Source organism: Cornus florida, unplaced genomic scaffold (assembly GCF_030987335.1).
Source record: "Cornus florida cultivar Cherokee Brave unplaced genomic scaffold, ASM3098733v1 CherokeeBrave_3.0.0_Hap2_Chr10, whole genome shotgun sequence".
In the NCBI taxonomy this organism is placed as follows: Eukaryota; Viridiplantae; Streptophyta; class Magnoliopsida; order Cornales; family Cornaceae; genus Cornus; species Cornus florida.
The window spans coordinates 31,976,877-31,991,319 of NW_026775580.1; the positions used below are offsets into that span (position 1 = coordinate 31,976,877).

Genomic DNA, 14,443 nt, shown 5'->3' on the forward strand with positions numbered 1-14,443 from the left:
AATCTCATGACACATGGAGGGTGGAGATTCACCTACTTGTTGTAAGGATTGGTGCACTTATTGGCATGGATGGTTGACAAGTGTAGGGTTAATATTTAATCTTGGAAGCTTACTTGGATTCATGACAAGTGTAGGACTCACCTTTAGTCTTGCATTAGTGTGTGTGTGAGAGGTAGTGCAAGAGCACCTAGTGAGTGGAGAAGCCCACCAATTTAGCTTAGGGTTTACACATTTTAATTCATTCATCACTTTCCTCTCAAGAACCCTAAGGAAACTACCATTGGAGAAAAGCTTGACTAGTAGCTTTGACTTCATTTTTGGTGCCCTTTCACTCACCTTAGAACTTTGAACTTGGAATACTTTAGGCTCCTCCCACTCTCCTTTTCAAAACCCATGAAGGATCTAGCCTAACTCCTAGTTTTACTTTGGTATCTAGAGATTCAATTCTCTAGTGAGGTATTGATCTATTATTTTGAAGTATTTTTATGTCATTATTGAGTGTTTTACATGCATGGAAGAGAATGACTTGTATTTTGCCCTTAAACTGTTTTAACTTGAAATTAATCTTGTCAAATTATCTTTCATTTAGTTTTGGTTTCATGTAATTTGGATTTAAAATCAATTAGTTATGAATTTTTGAAGTTGCAAGCTAGTTGCTGGAAATTTGAAGCTTTTCCTTTTTGGTCTGGAAATGAATTTTTATATAGAGTTGTGGTACTTCAATTACCTTGAAATTTTTACTGGAACTTCCTCCATGGTTTTTACGATACTCAGAATTTTTTCATGATTTTAGAGCATTTCTAAATTTTTTTAAAAATCCGAAACTATCTACTGTCCATGTTTTTATTGCAGCTGGAAAACATATTTTTAGATGATTTATTTCACTAACCTTTTGACATTGGATCATGGCTTAAATTTTTAGTTTTACACTCTCATATGTTTACTTCCAAAATAAATTAGGTTTGCCCAATTTGGATGTCAAATGAATTTTTCATGAATTTTCAAAGTTGGAAGCTACAAGTAGAAAATGTGTTTTCTGGGCAGAATTTGTTTCAAAGTTGTGGGTCAAAACTGTTTCAATTGGGAAAATATTTTGTTAAACTAAATTGATATTATCAAATTACAGTATTTAAGCTTTCATTGGGCTTTGGATTCATTCAATTTGGGTTAGAATTGAATTTTTTATGAATTTTACAAGTTGAAGGTAGCAAGCTGAAAAATCTGTTTTGCGGACCGAAAATTTGGGGCGATTTCATTTCGGTGGTAATTGGAATTTTCATTCCAATTGAGGTACGGAATGTTTTAGGATTATTTGTGTGTTGTATTGTGTGTTTGCCATAATTATACAACATATATGTATGCCTTGTATCAAATCTAGAAAGTTAGTAATTTTTATTTCTTTGTATAAGATTTAAAATTTATGATGATGTATAACTTTGATTTGAATTGTAACATGCTATGAAATTATGCTTAGATATGTTGGTTAACATATATCAAATTTGGATCATTTGATTAATAATTACAACTTTTATTTAATATTTATCTTTAGTGAAAGTTTAATTCACATGGTTGTATCAAGTATTAAATCAAGTTGTAATATGGTATTTAAATAGGCCTTGGCATATTCTCTAACATAGATTAAATTGAGGGCATTTGGAATTGTTTAAAAATCTAGAGAAAATTAATTAATTAGTTTGATTAATTTTGTTTCAAGTGTTTTAATCACTTAACTTGTCATTTGATGTTATATATATGATGATCATGGCATGTCTTTCAATATATATTAAATTGAGATTATTTGGATTAACTTGGAATTTAGAGAATTTAACTATTTATGTTTAATTAAATTCTACTTTATTACTCCATGGATTTAATTGCATTTTGGAAGTTGTTTCTATATTTAAATCATGGATTTGGATTTGATGTATGTTCACTTGATTACTTTTGATTATTGGATAACATAGTTGTTACTTTTATATTCATGAAAATATGTTTTTCCTTATTGAATATATTATTGCTATATGTAAGGAATTGCACACTTTGTATTTGACATCTTACATGCCATAGTACTTGTGAATTTTGAGCATGTATTGTATAAGTTTCCAAAATTTGGATTGTGCTTGATAAATAGTTGATATCTTGTATATACATGTTGATATATATACGTTGTTGCACAATTTGTTGATTTTGGAAACTTGGGGATGTCGTTGTTTGGCTACGGCTAGGACTTGGTTCTAGTACGGGGGATTGTCCCTCTATACAGTCTAATGCGCACATAGGGAGCTTACCCATGGGCTAGTAACCCTAAAGTAACTATGTTGTCGGTCTGATCCGGCGTGACGTCTGAGTATCCACTTTGTTTGATTTCGTATTTCATTTCAAGTTGATAACTAGGTGATATCGTAACTTCTTGTTCTTTATTTGATTTCCTATTTTGAGCTTAAGATGTAGCTTTGTGAAAGCATGCTTCATGCGTTGTATTGGAAGTTCCATTATTGGTTAAATTGCATCGATATCATAATTTGCGTTTTAATGTTCAAATGTAGTTTAGGAATGACCTTATAGATTTATTTTGAACATAGACGTTAGGTGGCATGACCCACACTTGTTGTTTTCGTAAAAAGCTAGGTCGATGCATGCTCATCTCTCACGAGTAGCTTTATGTTACTCACCCCTACGATACTGGGGCATATTTCAGGTACAGGACTCAAGATTTGAAGATTCCATTGCTCCTTGGATGGCTTACAGTTTCTATGTTTTTATTTTATGCAAGTGTTAGCATAAGATGCCTCTTTGTAGCCCTATTTGTTTAAACTTGTATTCGTTGATTCGTATATGTAAGGTGTACGTAAGTGCACTCTTTTCAATGTATTTAACATGTATGAGATGAGGCCGGAGGCCAATGACATGTATCTCATTTTCTATGCACTTTTGTTTTCAAAGTTTATTATGAAAATATTGGAAAATGTTAAGTCATTGCTTCATAACTTTCGCATCGGGTGTTGGAATTTCATATCTTTTCTGCCTGGACTCAGAATCAGATGATTCTTGAGTCTCATTTTGTTCATTTTTCGTTGTCCTTCCAATGGTGTGCACGGTGGCAACCTTTTCAGTGAGAAATGACCATTTTGCCCTTAGTTCATCTCTTTTCGGGTTAGGCATTCTTGCTTCATTTGCTTGGCTCATTTGAGTTCCGTGGCTTCATGGAGAGTCATTTTGGGGCCTTAGGGATGACGTACATCTCTTGAGGTCATTTGGCTTCTTTCGCTTCCGCATTTCGGGTCCGTTATCGAGTCAACTTCCGGTTCATCACTAACGCACCAGGTTGAGAAATCTGGGTCGTTACAAGAGTTTCATAACAGCTATAGGTTTCTCTAGAAAAGGAAAACTTGCTGAATCCTCAAAAATACAAGGTTTCAAAGCCTCCACAGGCCTACCAAAGTTGAAATCCAGAAGTAAGAGGAATCTAAAGTCCTTTCAAGAAGGAAATGATGAAGAGGGAAATTACTCTGCAATACCACTCTCAAATGAATCTAAATATCAAAATGAAACCAAGGATTTGAAAATCAATTCAGCAAGTATGGTGTTTAATTTGGCAGATCCTTGTCCAGAATTCTCCTATATCTTACTTCAAAGTTTGTATCTCATCTGCTCTGATACTTTCAAGTTAAAAACTGTTGGCCTTCAATACTTCATTGTTAATCCCATCCACCTTTTGACTTCCAATGTCAAAAAGGGGGAGAAATGGTTCAAAGGGTTTTTAACATATGAAAGTGCAAAAGGGGGAGATTGTTGATTCATGTTTGATCAAGTGTTTTGCACTTTCAATGTCAAGGGTTATTAAAGGTTCAACATCCATGTTTTAGTTTCACACAGTCACAGGGGCATTCTAGAATTTCTACATGTGTGTGTGATCCTATTGCATTTGCCGGGAATAGTACATTACATCACTGGCTTAATTTCATGAGTTACATTTAAATATACAAGCTGCAACAAAGTTCTCTGATGTGTTCATTGAAGGGTATTTTAGTAATTCTATTAATTACCTTGAGGGTATATTTGTTAAGCTATATTCTTGTGACAATGTGAAACACTCTATTGAAGGTGCATTGTATAAAATAGTCCACATTTGGTTGATAATGTTCAGCATTTTTCTAGTGTACATCATGTGACAGCTAAAGAGTATTTGAGTGAGAGTTTGTTTATAAATGAGGTTGGCATAGCTTACTGCCACATGGCATTGTGGTCCTACAGAGAGAAAGGTGTGCGTATGTTCATTGGATATAGTGAGAAGGCCTTATCTACAATAGGGTTTGAACAAGGTCACTATATAAAGGCTACTATAGCTTTCTTGAAAGTGTGCCTCTTTCAAAAAGCAAAAAGGCTGAAATGAGCTGAAATTTCAAGAACTCTCGAGAGACCAAAATGAATGTACTTTTTTGAGATTTCAATCTGTCTAGAGAGCTGAATTTAACCAAGAAGGTGTCCCTATGGTTAAATTACAAACCTACCCTTGAAAGCTTTTAAGCTAGGGTTTGGTGAGGTTAAACCTGATTGTGAACATTCATTGCTGTAACTTGCTCTATAAATTGTTCTTAACTATTAAACAAGTGTAATTTGGAGGTACAAGGCAGAGGGAGCCATTTACAGGCCTGAACTGAAGCTATACTATGAACAGACCATTCTACCCTTGAGATTGTGGTTTAAGCCTTTTGTGAAGTGACATTATTTTACCTTGCTCTTGTCACTGTGAATCTTGTTGAACAAAGTTTAATGAAGATATCAAGGCTGTGAGTGACAAGTGTAGGTCAGTTCTGAAGCTGAAAGTGAAGTTACTTCTTTACCCTTACTTTGAGGGTTTTGTTCTATTGTGCACTACATTTGTATTACCTTGCTGAGTTTATTGTGGAAGACTTCTATACAAGAGTATTTTGGCTATACAGAGTTGTGGAAGTTCAATGCAGGCCATTCTTGGAGCTGCATTGTGAAGTTACTTCATTACCTTTGATTTTAGGGTTTTTGCCTTGTGGGAGCTGTTATTGTTCTACCTTGCTTATCTACTTGTATAATCTACTCAAGCAAGTGTATTTGACTGAGTCAAGGCTGTGGAAACCTAGTTTGAGCATCAAGTAAAGCTGTAGTATGTATTGACAGTTCTACCCTTCTTGTTGCAGTGAAGTGGAAGCTAGGGTTTCTTGTGGTGTGGTACTTAAGGCTGCGTGTATTCACTCTTATTTTGTGTTCCAGCTTAAGTATATTGTACTTGGCGTGTTGACACCTCTATTCATTGTTGATTAAGCTATTGCAAGCTTGTGTGTTCAAGCAAAGGGGCTGTGGACTGGGGGAGTGCCTGTGTGCACATTGTTGATCTTAGGTGTGTGTAGAGGGAGTGAAAGTCAGTGTCCTAGTGAGTACAAGGTGGTTGGAAAGTGGGGCAGCTAAGTGAGTAACTACTTGTATACAGCAAGTGTTATTGATGAGCTAGTGTGTGTGTATTGGTTGTGAAAGTTAGTATCTATTCTGGTGTAAGGGTGTGTGCAGAGAGTGAGATAGCTGAGTGTATAACAAGATACATACAACTAGTGGAGGCTTTTATTGGCTAAGGCCAAGAACCAAGGTTTTTCCTTATTCATAGGGTTTCCTTGTATATGTTGTGTTTATGTGATTTGATTAATTGTACTGGGTCATATCTTCTATGTTATCATGTTTATGATCATGTGAAAAAGAAGAAAGTTCCTTAAACCAATTCAACCCCCCCTTCTTGGTCCAACAAATATTTCTATGTTAATGTGTATATTTGGGATAGGGTTTGGATGGCCTAAATGACCACAGGTTTTTCAAGTGAAAGACCATTAAAAGGGGCATTTTCAGCATTATTTTGTCTAGAATTTTCATCCAGGGGTGTTTCCAGAATGGGGTGCAAAGTATGCCCAAAGCATTCAAACGCACCTGGCCTGCGTTCCAATGCACCCAATTATTCTTTAAAGGTTATTTGACTACCATACAGGGGTACTCTGCTAGGAGTAATTGACTACCATATAGGGGTAGTGTTCTAGGGTAGTTGACTACCACACAGGGGTAGTCTACTGGGTATTGTTCAAAAAAAAAAAAAAAAAAACGTTAATCTTGGGCAATCCTATAAGGGTTTCCCTATATCTATTCACACATTGGGCCTTCAGGATTCAAGTCGTTACAATTTTAGTGGTTGTTGTAACGACCCAAACCCGGGGTCCGGATCATTATCCGGGTCCTTACTCGAACCTAAGGTCATCTAAGGGTATTAGTGTCATTTCTAATGTTGAAATATAATCAATACATCATACTATGGTTTGTAGTGTGCCATAGCATCTTTGAATGAGTAGGCAAGTGAACTAGGTTGCGTCGACCGACTGACAGCCCCGTATTAGCCAACCAAAACTGGAGGGTCGGTCGGCTGACAGTGTTGGTTAGCCTGTTGAAATGACAAATCTGAAAACCCAACTCTCTATCTGCGTCCAAATTGCACTATAGGTAGGCTGGCTTATATCATCAACCGGCCGACAGGCCCTGGGAGTTGGAAAATGTGCAGGTTTATGGTACCTAAGACCTTGAACGTGACCGGGCTCACTTGTGAGCCTAAGTATGGTATGAACCTGTCTAGAAACATTCACAAATGGTCTACAATATAGATGACAAACCAATATCTAGAATTAATAACATGGTGACACAAAAGTACTTAAATTCTTTCATTCATCATTCTTCCTTTAACATTTAAATCATAAGAATCCATTGTCATCATATACATATCCAAAATATACTTAAACATGACCCAAAAGGGTAAGGTTATATTTACAAAGCCACAATATAAAGGCAATTACATGTCATTTGCCGAGGGTTTACAAAAATGGAGTTTGGTTACAAAGAATGTCAAAAGCGATCTCTCTAGCCCCATCTAAGCTTGTGGAGGGATATCATCCACCACTTCTTTCCCGTGACCTAAAAAATGTAGATGAATGAGCACAAGGCCCAGTAAAGATTGCCTAAATGGCATCTCCTCAAGTAATGTAGATAATCTCATGCCTTACACTCAAAAAAAGGAGGAATAAGGGCGGGAACATGCATGGGATCTCATATATTGCATTTAACTCATCATTAACCATCAATGTCAAAATAATGCAATGCAATGCATGAAATGAGTAATGCTCCCGCCAGTTACCTACACCCACACACTCAACTAACACTACACACCCCGAAAACATATTAATTAGCTAGACATTAGGTGACTTCCGACATCCCTAGGGAGGATTTGCTAGTCGTCCCTGACAAAGGGTACCTCCCAACTACCATTTGGGGCCCGAGGTCGCATAATCACTTGCATGTACCTCCCGTATCCCTATTAACTAACTAACACCTCCAGGGGAACCTCCCCAACTACCGAGTTTAAGAAAACCTATACCCAAAACTTTTCAAATCTAACTTTGCACCTCTTTATGTTCCCACACACACATGCCTCCTCATACAACCACATAAATGATCATGAAATGAGGCCAATGCTATATGGATATCATGCTAAGAAACCTTTCGCTTACCAACATGTTTTTATCAACTTTAAAACAGTTTACATTCATACAAGGCCATAAGACACAACATACGTTATTATATAAACCATCTACATATCTACATCACATATAGCATGCTTTAAGACACAAGAATTCTCACATAACACCTTGGCAACATGCTATTTAAACTTCTTGCAACATTTAACCACATAGTCACATAAATCATGGAAATTGGCAATAACAATTCCATATATGTAACCCTAAGAGATAATTATTCAATTAAGCATCAAATTAATAAGTAAGAGGTGGGGAAAAACATAGAATCAACTACTAAACCTAAGGGATTTGACAATTAGATAACTCTACCTTTGATTAATGCAAAAGCCTCAAAATTCCCCAAAATTTGAAATCCTCAAGAGCACCCAAATTGAACTTTGCTCCTATCAAATTGAAGCTCTCGACGCATTCTCCAATATTGTCTTTTATGGTAACTTCAAATTCCAAGTGGAAGGAGATGGATCTAAGCCTTGAAGCTTAAGATCAAAAGAGATAAGAAAATATAGAGAGAAAGGAGAGAAGTCACAGCTGAAGAGTAAACGAAATGACCCAAAAAAATGTGGTCATGCAATTTTGTGTAAATGGTTAAGTCATTGGACCAAAACTATCTAAATTGTCACTTTTTGCAAAATACACCCAAAACATGATAAAATCAAGCACATAAGCACCCAATCACATAAATATGCATTAAATAAAAATGGAGTGCAAAGATCCCAAAAGGTAGTCCCGAGCACGAGAAATCCAAACGTAGGGTCCAAACGGGAACTCCCGACCCAAAATTCTGAAAAATACTAAAATAACTAACAATGCATTTCTAAGAGTCACAAACTCGAAGAAATGCCCCAAACAACTCTCGGAACTCACATGGCATGTTGAATGGTGCTTGACATGAAAAACGAGGCAATAAATAAATAATCCCGAAAAATGAGAAACATTACAGTTGATTTTGGGATGATTTGGGTGGGTTTGGTTGAACAATTAAATAAACTAAAAATTCACTTTTGGTCGATGTCTGAGACCTATACGTCAACTGAAAGTCCTATTTTGGTCGACGTATAGGTGTTAGGCGTTGATCGTTCTTGTTACTATGCACTTGTTGATTATTTTCAACCTTTAGTTCGCCACTTATTTATGTTCCTTCCTTATCCATTACTTAGCCATTATTTGACTTCATTATGTCCTATTAAATCATACTTAATGTATTGAGATTTTTTTTAAGAACGTGAATGACTATTTAATTATTATGCGTCCTCAAGTTTGGGTAAAGATCCGAATAGCGATTCGGACTCACGGGTTCAGGTCGTTACAATGACGTCAAGACTTCGTATTGCCCTTTTGGGCTGTGAGTTACTTTTAGGCTAGCTTGGCGTATGGAGCTCTCCTCGGGCCTTTGGGCCTGTCATTTGGGCTGGCTTCTTTATATAGTTGCGTACACGTGGAGCTTTGTAATTGGTGGGAAAATTTTCCTCCACACTTCTTTTTGTTTGGTTGGATATATGAGAAGAGAATGAGATAATACCTTATCTGGTTTGTTAGAAGAGAACAGAAGAGAAAGTGTTAATTATAAGGAAAGTTTTGTAATTTAAAAATATTTATAATAGCATTTTCTTTCTTCCTATGTGTCTTCCGTCCATATTTGGAAGGAAGAAAATTTGTGAAGGATGAAGGGTGACTCATTTATTCTCATTTCTCTTCTCTCCTTGTCTTCTCTCTACCAAATGAAGGAAATTTATCTCTTCCTTTTTGTCTTCAGATCCCTCCATACCTCTTCCTTAATTCATTCCTACCAAATGGAGCATAAGTTTTCTCTTGTTGATCTCGGAGTGAGTTAGCACGTGTTGTTCCACTTCCAACCTCGAGACTGAAAAGTAAAACAAGATTACAACTCGATCGGACTTGTTTTGAAACCGAAATATGCAAATTACAATTTTACACTTCACAAATTAGGCTAAAATCTAATGCAAAGATTAGAGCCAAGTTTGAGTTCAAGTTGTGTAGGTCATACTTAGGTGGAAAAGGGGTAGGGTGGGTGGGGATAGTTTTATGGATTCCTACAAAAATAAATAAATAAATAAAAACCTTGCTCATATCTTAAAATTGAAAAAATAATAAATAAATAAATAAATTAGTTAAAGACTACATAAATAATTAGATCACCAAGAATAACAATGATCTCGCATGGTTTCCTTCGAGATCTTCGGCTCCGAGACAATGGAATATTACTAACCATATATGAAAATAGCAGGTGTAAGCTAAAGAAAAAATAAATAGTTTATTTAATTTGATTGAAAAATAAATTGGAAATTCTTCTTGATTGATTTGATGCTTCATGTATTATAATGTTATCTGGAACTTTTGAAAAGGGTGAAATAATGATGATTAATTATTTTGCTTAACTTGAAATGAAAGATGATCGTGACTTTGATACTCTTATTGAAATGAAATTTTTAATGCATCCTTTACTCTCCTGGTAGAGGAAATTGTAGAAGATGAAAAAGAGATGGGAAGTAAAGTTCATGAGAGAATGAAAGAAGATTGGTTTCCAAAGTTGTTGAACATGAATCTTAAATGGAAAATCTGAATTCAATTCACCTATATGTACAAGCAACTTTCAATTTGTGTGTTCATGAAACAACATATTAGCTCACTTATCCCATTCCTGGCTCATCTTGTTCTTGTTCTTTCTTAACATCAGCTGGAGGCAAAAAAGATTCCATGGACAAACCAAATATATTGAAATCAATCTCTTCAATCCTCCATGTCTCCTCAATCTTCCCCCTGTGATTCAATGACTTCCCATATCTATAAATCGTCGCGACAGTCTTCCCACTGTGTGCTATATTGACACCATCAACGTATCTATAATCCTCAACCATGGACTCCATATTCGTCTCCCAAAACACGCTAGCGTCTCCTTTAGAAGTCTTCATTCTCACTAGTTTCGAGTCCTCAAATTGGATGAGTAGTCCCGTTCTTTGGCTGAAGTAGCCCCATATCGTGTGATGGACAATTTCAGTGTTTGGCGTACTATGTGCCTTAAGGGTATCCGAGCCTGTCTCCAGCTTCAGTATGAAACAATCTTCTTTGTTGATGTTCTTCTCTCCAATGCACACCGCGTTCAAGAACAAGTTGGCAGTAGACCTCGGATCCAGGCCCTATTGACATCCAAAAATGACAATATGAATGCATGTTCATTGAAAGCTAAGAAACATGTACTCTTATAAATTGTCAAATTATATGGAATAATCCATGGGTTAGCAGAATACTGAAGTTGTATTAATCCCACCACTTCTGCAAAAGGTAAAATGTTTATGTTGTGAAATTAGTAGAATTTACAAGCCATGGTAAGTGAAAGACATTGCAAAAGGAATTAGAGCACATTATGTGGTTCATGACATCATTAAGTCAATGAAAGCATCAAATTTTATGGATAGGACCACATTGAATTCATAGTAAATGTTGAAATAACAACAACAAATATGCAAGTAACATGAAATGTAATTAAAGTCTTTTTCTGTTGAACAATGTGCCTCTTTTTCTAGTACTTATGCAGATATATTTTTGAGTATTAATTTACTCAAGTCGCAAAAAATTGAAGCATCAAGACAGGTTTGGACTACCTGAAAGAAGCGACGAAGGGGTCTTGGAGGGCCTCTTGAAACTTGGGACGGTTGAGAAGAAGACTGACTCCATGCTACCTTGCCATTACTACCTGCACTCACCTTCATGCCGGAAACAACCAGTTCTAGGTACCACAGGTCAGGGTTCTTTTGCCATAGCACGAACCCACCCAACTCACACGTACGTTTGGCGTTCACACTATTGTCACTTTGGTGGATGTCCGATGATATTATCTTCACCTGTCCCACCGCGTACATACTATTCACTGCATTCAATGCAGCTTGTCCTCCAGTTGCCGCGATATACTGCTGCACTATATATTTCGCGGTTGAAGATTCCTGTTCATTGTAAAGTTCAACATAAGGCATATATATATATTAATTATAAACTTATTACTACTTCTCTTGTTTATATTTATGGTGTAACATAGTGTTTTTCTTTCCTTTGTTGCCTAGGAAAAAATAAAAAGAAAAGATCTAGCATGAAGAAATTTCACCTATATGCATATTATGAATTAGAAAATCTCTCTTTTGTTGGGAAACTTGCATATGAGTTTCTTAGCATGTCTCCAAATTAGAAAGAAACTCCTTTTTCACCACTGTGAAATGAATAATGATACAATATCAGCCAAAAACAGAAAAGGTGTGACAAGAGAACAGATTATCTATGGTTATAATTAGAATACCAAAAAGATGTCTTTTGTATGATATCGCATTGAGTTAGATATAAATAAATAAAGTTACACACTCTCTCTGTTAGTTTAAACTTTTAGAGTACATGGGGTTTAACATTTTTAAAAAGTAGTTAAAAGTTCAATCCTAACAAACAGAATAGGATTTTAGGTGCTGTGACAAGAGTTTTTAGCTTTGCTGTCAAATTAAGTTACAATATACATCCAAGAAATACAACAATTAATTATAATGAGATTTGTTATTGATTCATGTGTCATGCTCTCCAAGATAAATATATTACTATTTCTCTGGTAATATTTATGGTGTAACATGGTGTTTTTCTCTCTCATTGCCTACGCAATATAAAAGGAAAGATCAAACGTGAAGAAATTTCACCTACTACATGCATATTACAAATTTTTTTTATTATTATTTTTATTTTATGACAAGAATGTTAGATTAGAAGTTAGTGGGTAGAAATGGTCACTGGGTTTACCATATTATGAATTAGAAAACCTCTCTTTTATTGGGAAAGTTGCATAGATCAGTTTGTTAGCAATTCTCCAAATTAGCAAGAAACTCTCTTTTACCACTGTGAAAGGAATAGATTATTTATGGTTACAAGATACCAAAAACATGTCATTTGTATGATAACACACAGAGTTTTCTGTTTAGGGCATATAAATATACATAATTATACACCCTTTATTAGTTTAAGCTTTTGGTGGTTAACATTTTCTAAGAGATTGGGAATTTACCTAACAAACAGAATAGGATTCTGGGTGACGTGACCAACAGTTTTATAACTTGGTCAATTTAAATGAAAATGTAAATCCAAGAAATAAACAACAAGTGGGATATTATATCATGTATTCTTGAAAGATTGAGAGAGAAATATGATGCATGAGAAAGTTATATATATGCTTACAATAGAACCATCTCTAATGGGCATAGTCCATGCATGGTCGGTTTGGACCTGGAATGGGATAAGAGGAGAACCAACAATTTTAAGCAACAACATGAACTCATTATTGCTTGATGATGATCCAGCCCCAACATTGGAAGACTTGTCGCCGGTGCGTTGAGCCCTCATCCAAGCGCGCATGTTCTGCCACCGGAGGGTGAGAGTGCTGCCCATGTTGTTGAACATTTCTTCGGGTATGGGGACTTCGAGGACTGTATCCAAGCCATCTTCCCTGTCAAGATTGGGACACAATGTCCTCATGGAATGGGCGGGGATGGTTTTGAGAGAGAGAGATAGATATAGAGAGAGAGGTGGGGGGGGAAGAAGAAGGAAGAATCCCTTTGGGGGGGATAAAAACTACTCCTTCCTCCTCTTCTCCTCCTAAACAAACCCCCTAGGCTTGTTTGAATGGAGCAGGTATGTGTTTTTTTTGTGTGTGGCAAAATGGGGAATAATGATAGGGACAGAGATTTTTCTTTGCTTGAAGGTGCTCCTTGGTCGTAGCTGTCGTGTGGGCACGATTTTAGCGGGACATAGTCCGTTTATTTTAGGACACCTTATCCCAAAACGACTTAGGCCCTATGAGTTGACTAATATTTCTTCCAATCATGGCGTGATACGTCAAAGATTAAGGGTACTATGGAGATTCTACGTTTTCATTTTTGTGATATGTTGTTATATGGCGTGATTGAATTGGTTGATGACTAGCATTGGGTAAGTGCAGCTGTTGTATGGAGAGCCTGATGTGCACTTTTGACTGTGTTTGATTTGTAATGGACTGTGCCAAAAAATAAAAAATAAAAATAAAAATAAAATAAAAAAACAACGGAAGAAAGAAGAAGAAGGAGAAGGAGGAGGAGGAAAGAAAGAAAGAGGGGAAGAAGATTAGTAATGTACTAATATATGACATCAGAATATGTTTATCGTTTGGGCTTGGCTATCCAATTAAAGGTGTCCTTGATACAATGGGTTCATGGGTAATCCCGCACTTAGAATGTTCAAAGTATAAAGGGGTAGATTACACTCACCTCTTGAGGTTTGAGTAAATTATGGATAGAGAGTTTGACAACATATATTTCATACTCTTATCTAATTTAATAATAATAAAACTATCAAACCAAAAGAGTCGGCAACGGGACGGGTTTAGGACGGGTTGAATTCTTAAGTCCCCCTGCCTCGTTAGGAGATGGCAATACCTATACCCGTCCCGTCCCGTTAACATTTTTTTTTTTCTTTTTTGATTACTGGAATAACATATATCAGGCATCTACAATTACCCATTCATGGATCAGTATACCCAGATTTTATAAATATATATATAAGAATGATTTAGTGCCTTGTTGAAAAAAAGAAAAAGAAAAAAGACCCAAATTATCAACAGGCTTGTAGCCTAGCGGTACAAGGCTCTTATCTCCCAAAGGGAGGTCAGGGGTTCGAACCTTAGTGGAGGTAGTGTGTGTGAGTTTCCCAACTAGGAAAAAAAAAAAAGACCCAAATTCAAAGAGAAAAACAAAATCTGTAAGCGAAAATATTATTATTGTTGAGGGTCGTCACCGATTCTCTCTTATCTTCAGAGGATCATCGATCTCCAT

The 14,443-nt window shown here is 36.1% G+C and overlaps 1 protein-coding gene and 1 long non-coding RNA gene across 2 annotated transcripts; one reads left to right on the forward strand and one right to left on the reverse strand.

Annotated features, from left to right (window-relative positions):
- Positions 1-244: 244 nt before the first annotated feature.
- Positions 245-2,961, forward strand: LOC132279035 (uncharacterized). The gene is made up of 3 exons (XR_009471198.1): positions 245-456; positions 1,199-1,290; positions 2,699-2,961. It is a non-coding gene; the product is annotated as an uncharacterized LOC132279035 (long non-coding RNA).
- Positions 2,962-10,159: 7,198 nt separating this feature from the next.
- Positions 10,160-13,844, reverse strand: LOC132279686 (uncharacterized). Its single transcript, XM_059781714.1, has 3 exons — positions 12,816-13,844; positions 11,216-11,554; positions 10,160-10,750 (listed from the first exon to the last, which is right to left on the reverse strand). The coding sequence occupies exons 1-3, from the start codon at positions 13,110-13,112 to the stop codon at positions 10,244-10,246; spliced, it is 1,143 nt and encodes a 380-aa protein (XP_059637697.1). The 5' UTR covers positions 13,113-13,844; the 3' UTR covers positions 10,160-10,243.
- Between the last annotated feature and the right edge of the window lie 599 nt (positions 13,845-14,443).

Excerpts from the sequence above, each read along its gene's own strand:
- LOC132279686 (XM_059781714.1), bottom strand. The coding sequence starts at position 13,112 with ATGAGGACATTGTGTCCCAATCTTGACAGGGAAGATGGCTTGGATACA. Across the intron at positions 11,555-12,815 it reads CCATTAGAGATGGTTCTATT|GAATCTTCAACCGCGAAATA; the intron begins GTAAGCATATAT and ends TACAATGAACAG. Across the intron at positions 10,751-11,215 it reads CCCTTCGTCGCTTCTTTCAG|GGCCTGGATCCGAGGTCTAC; the intron begins GTAGTCCAAACC and ends GGATGTCAATAG.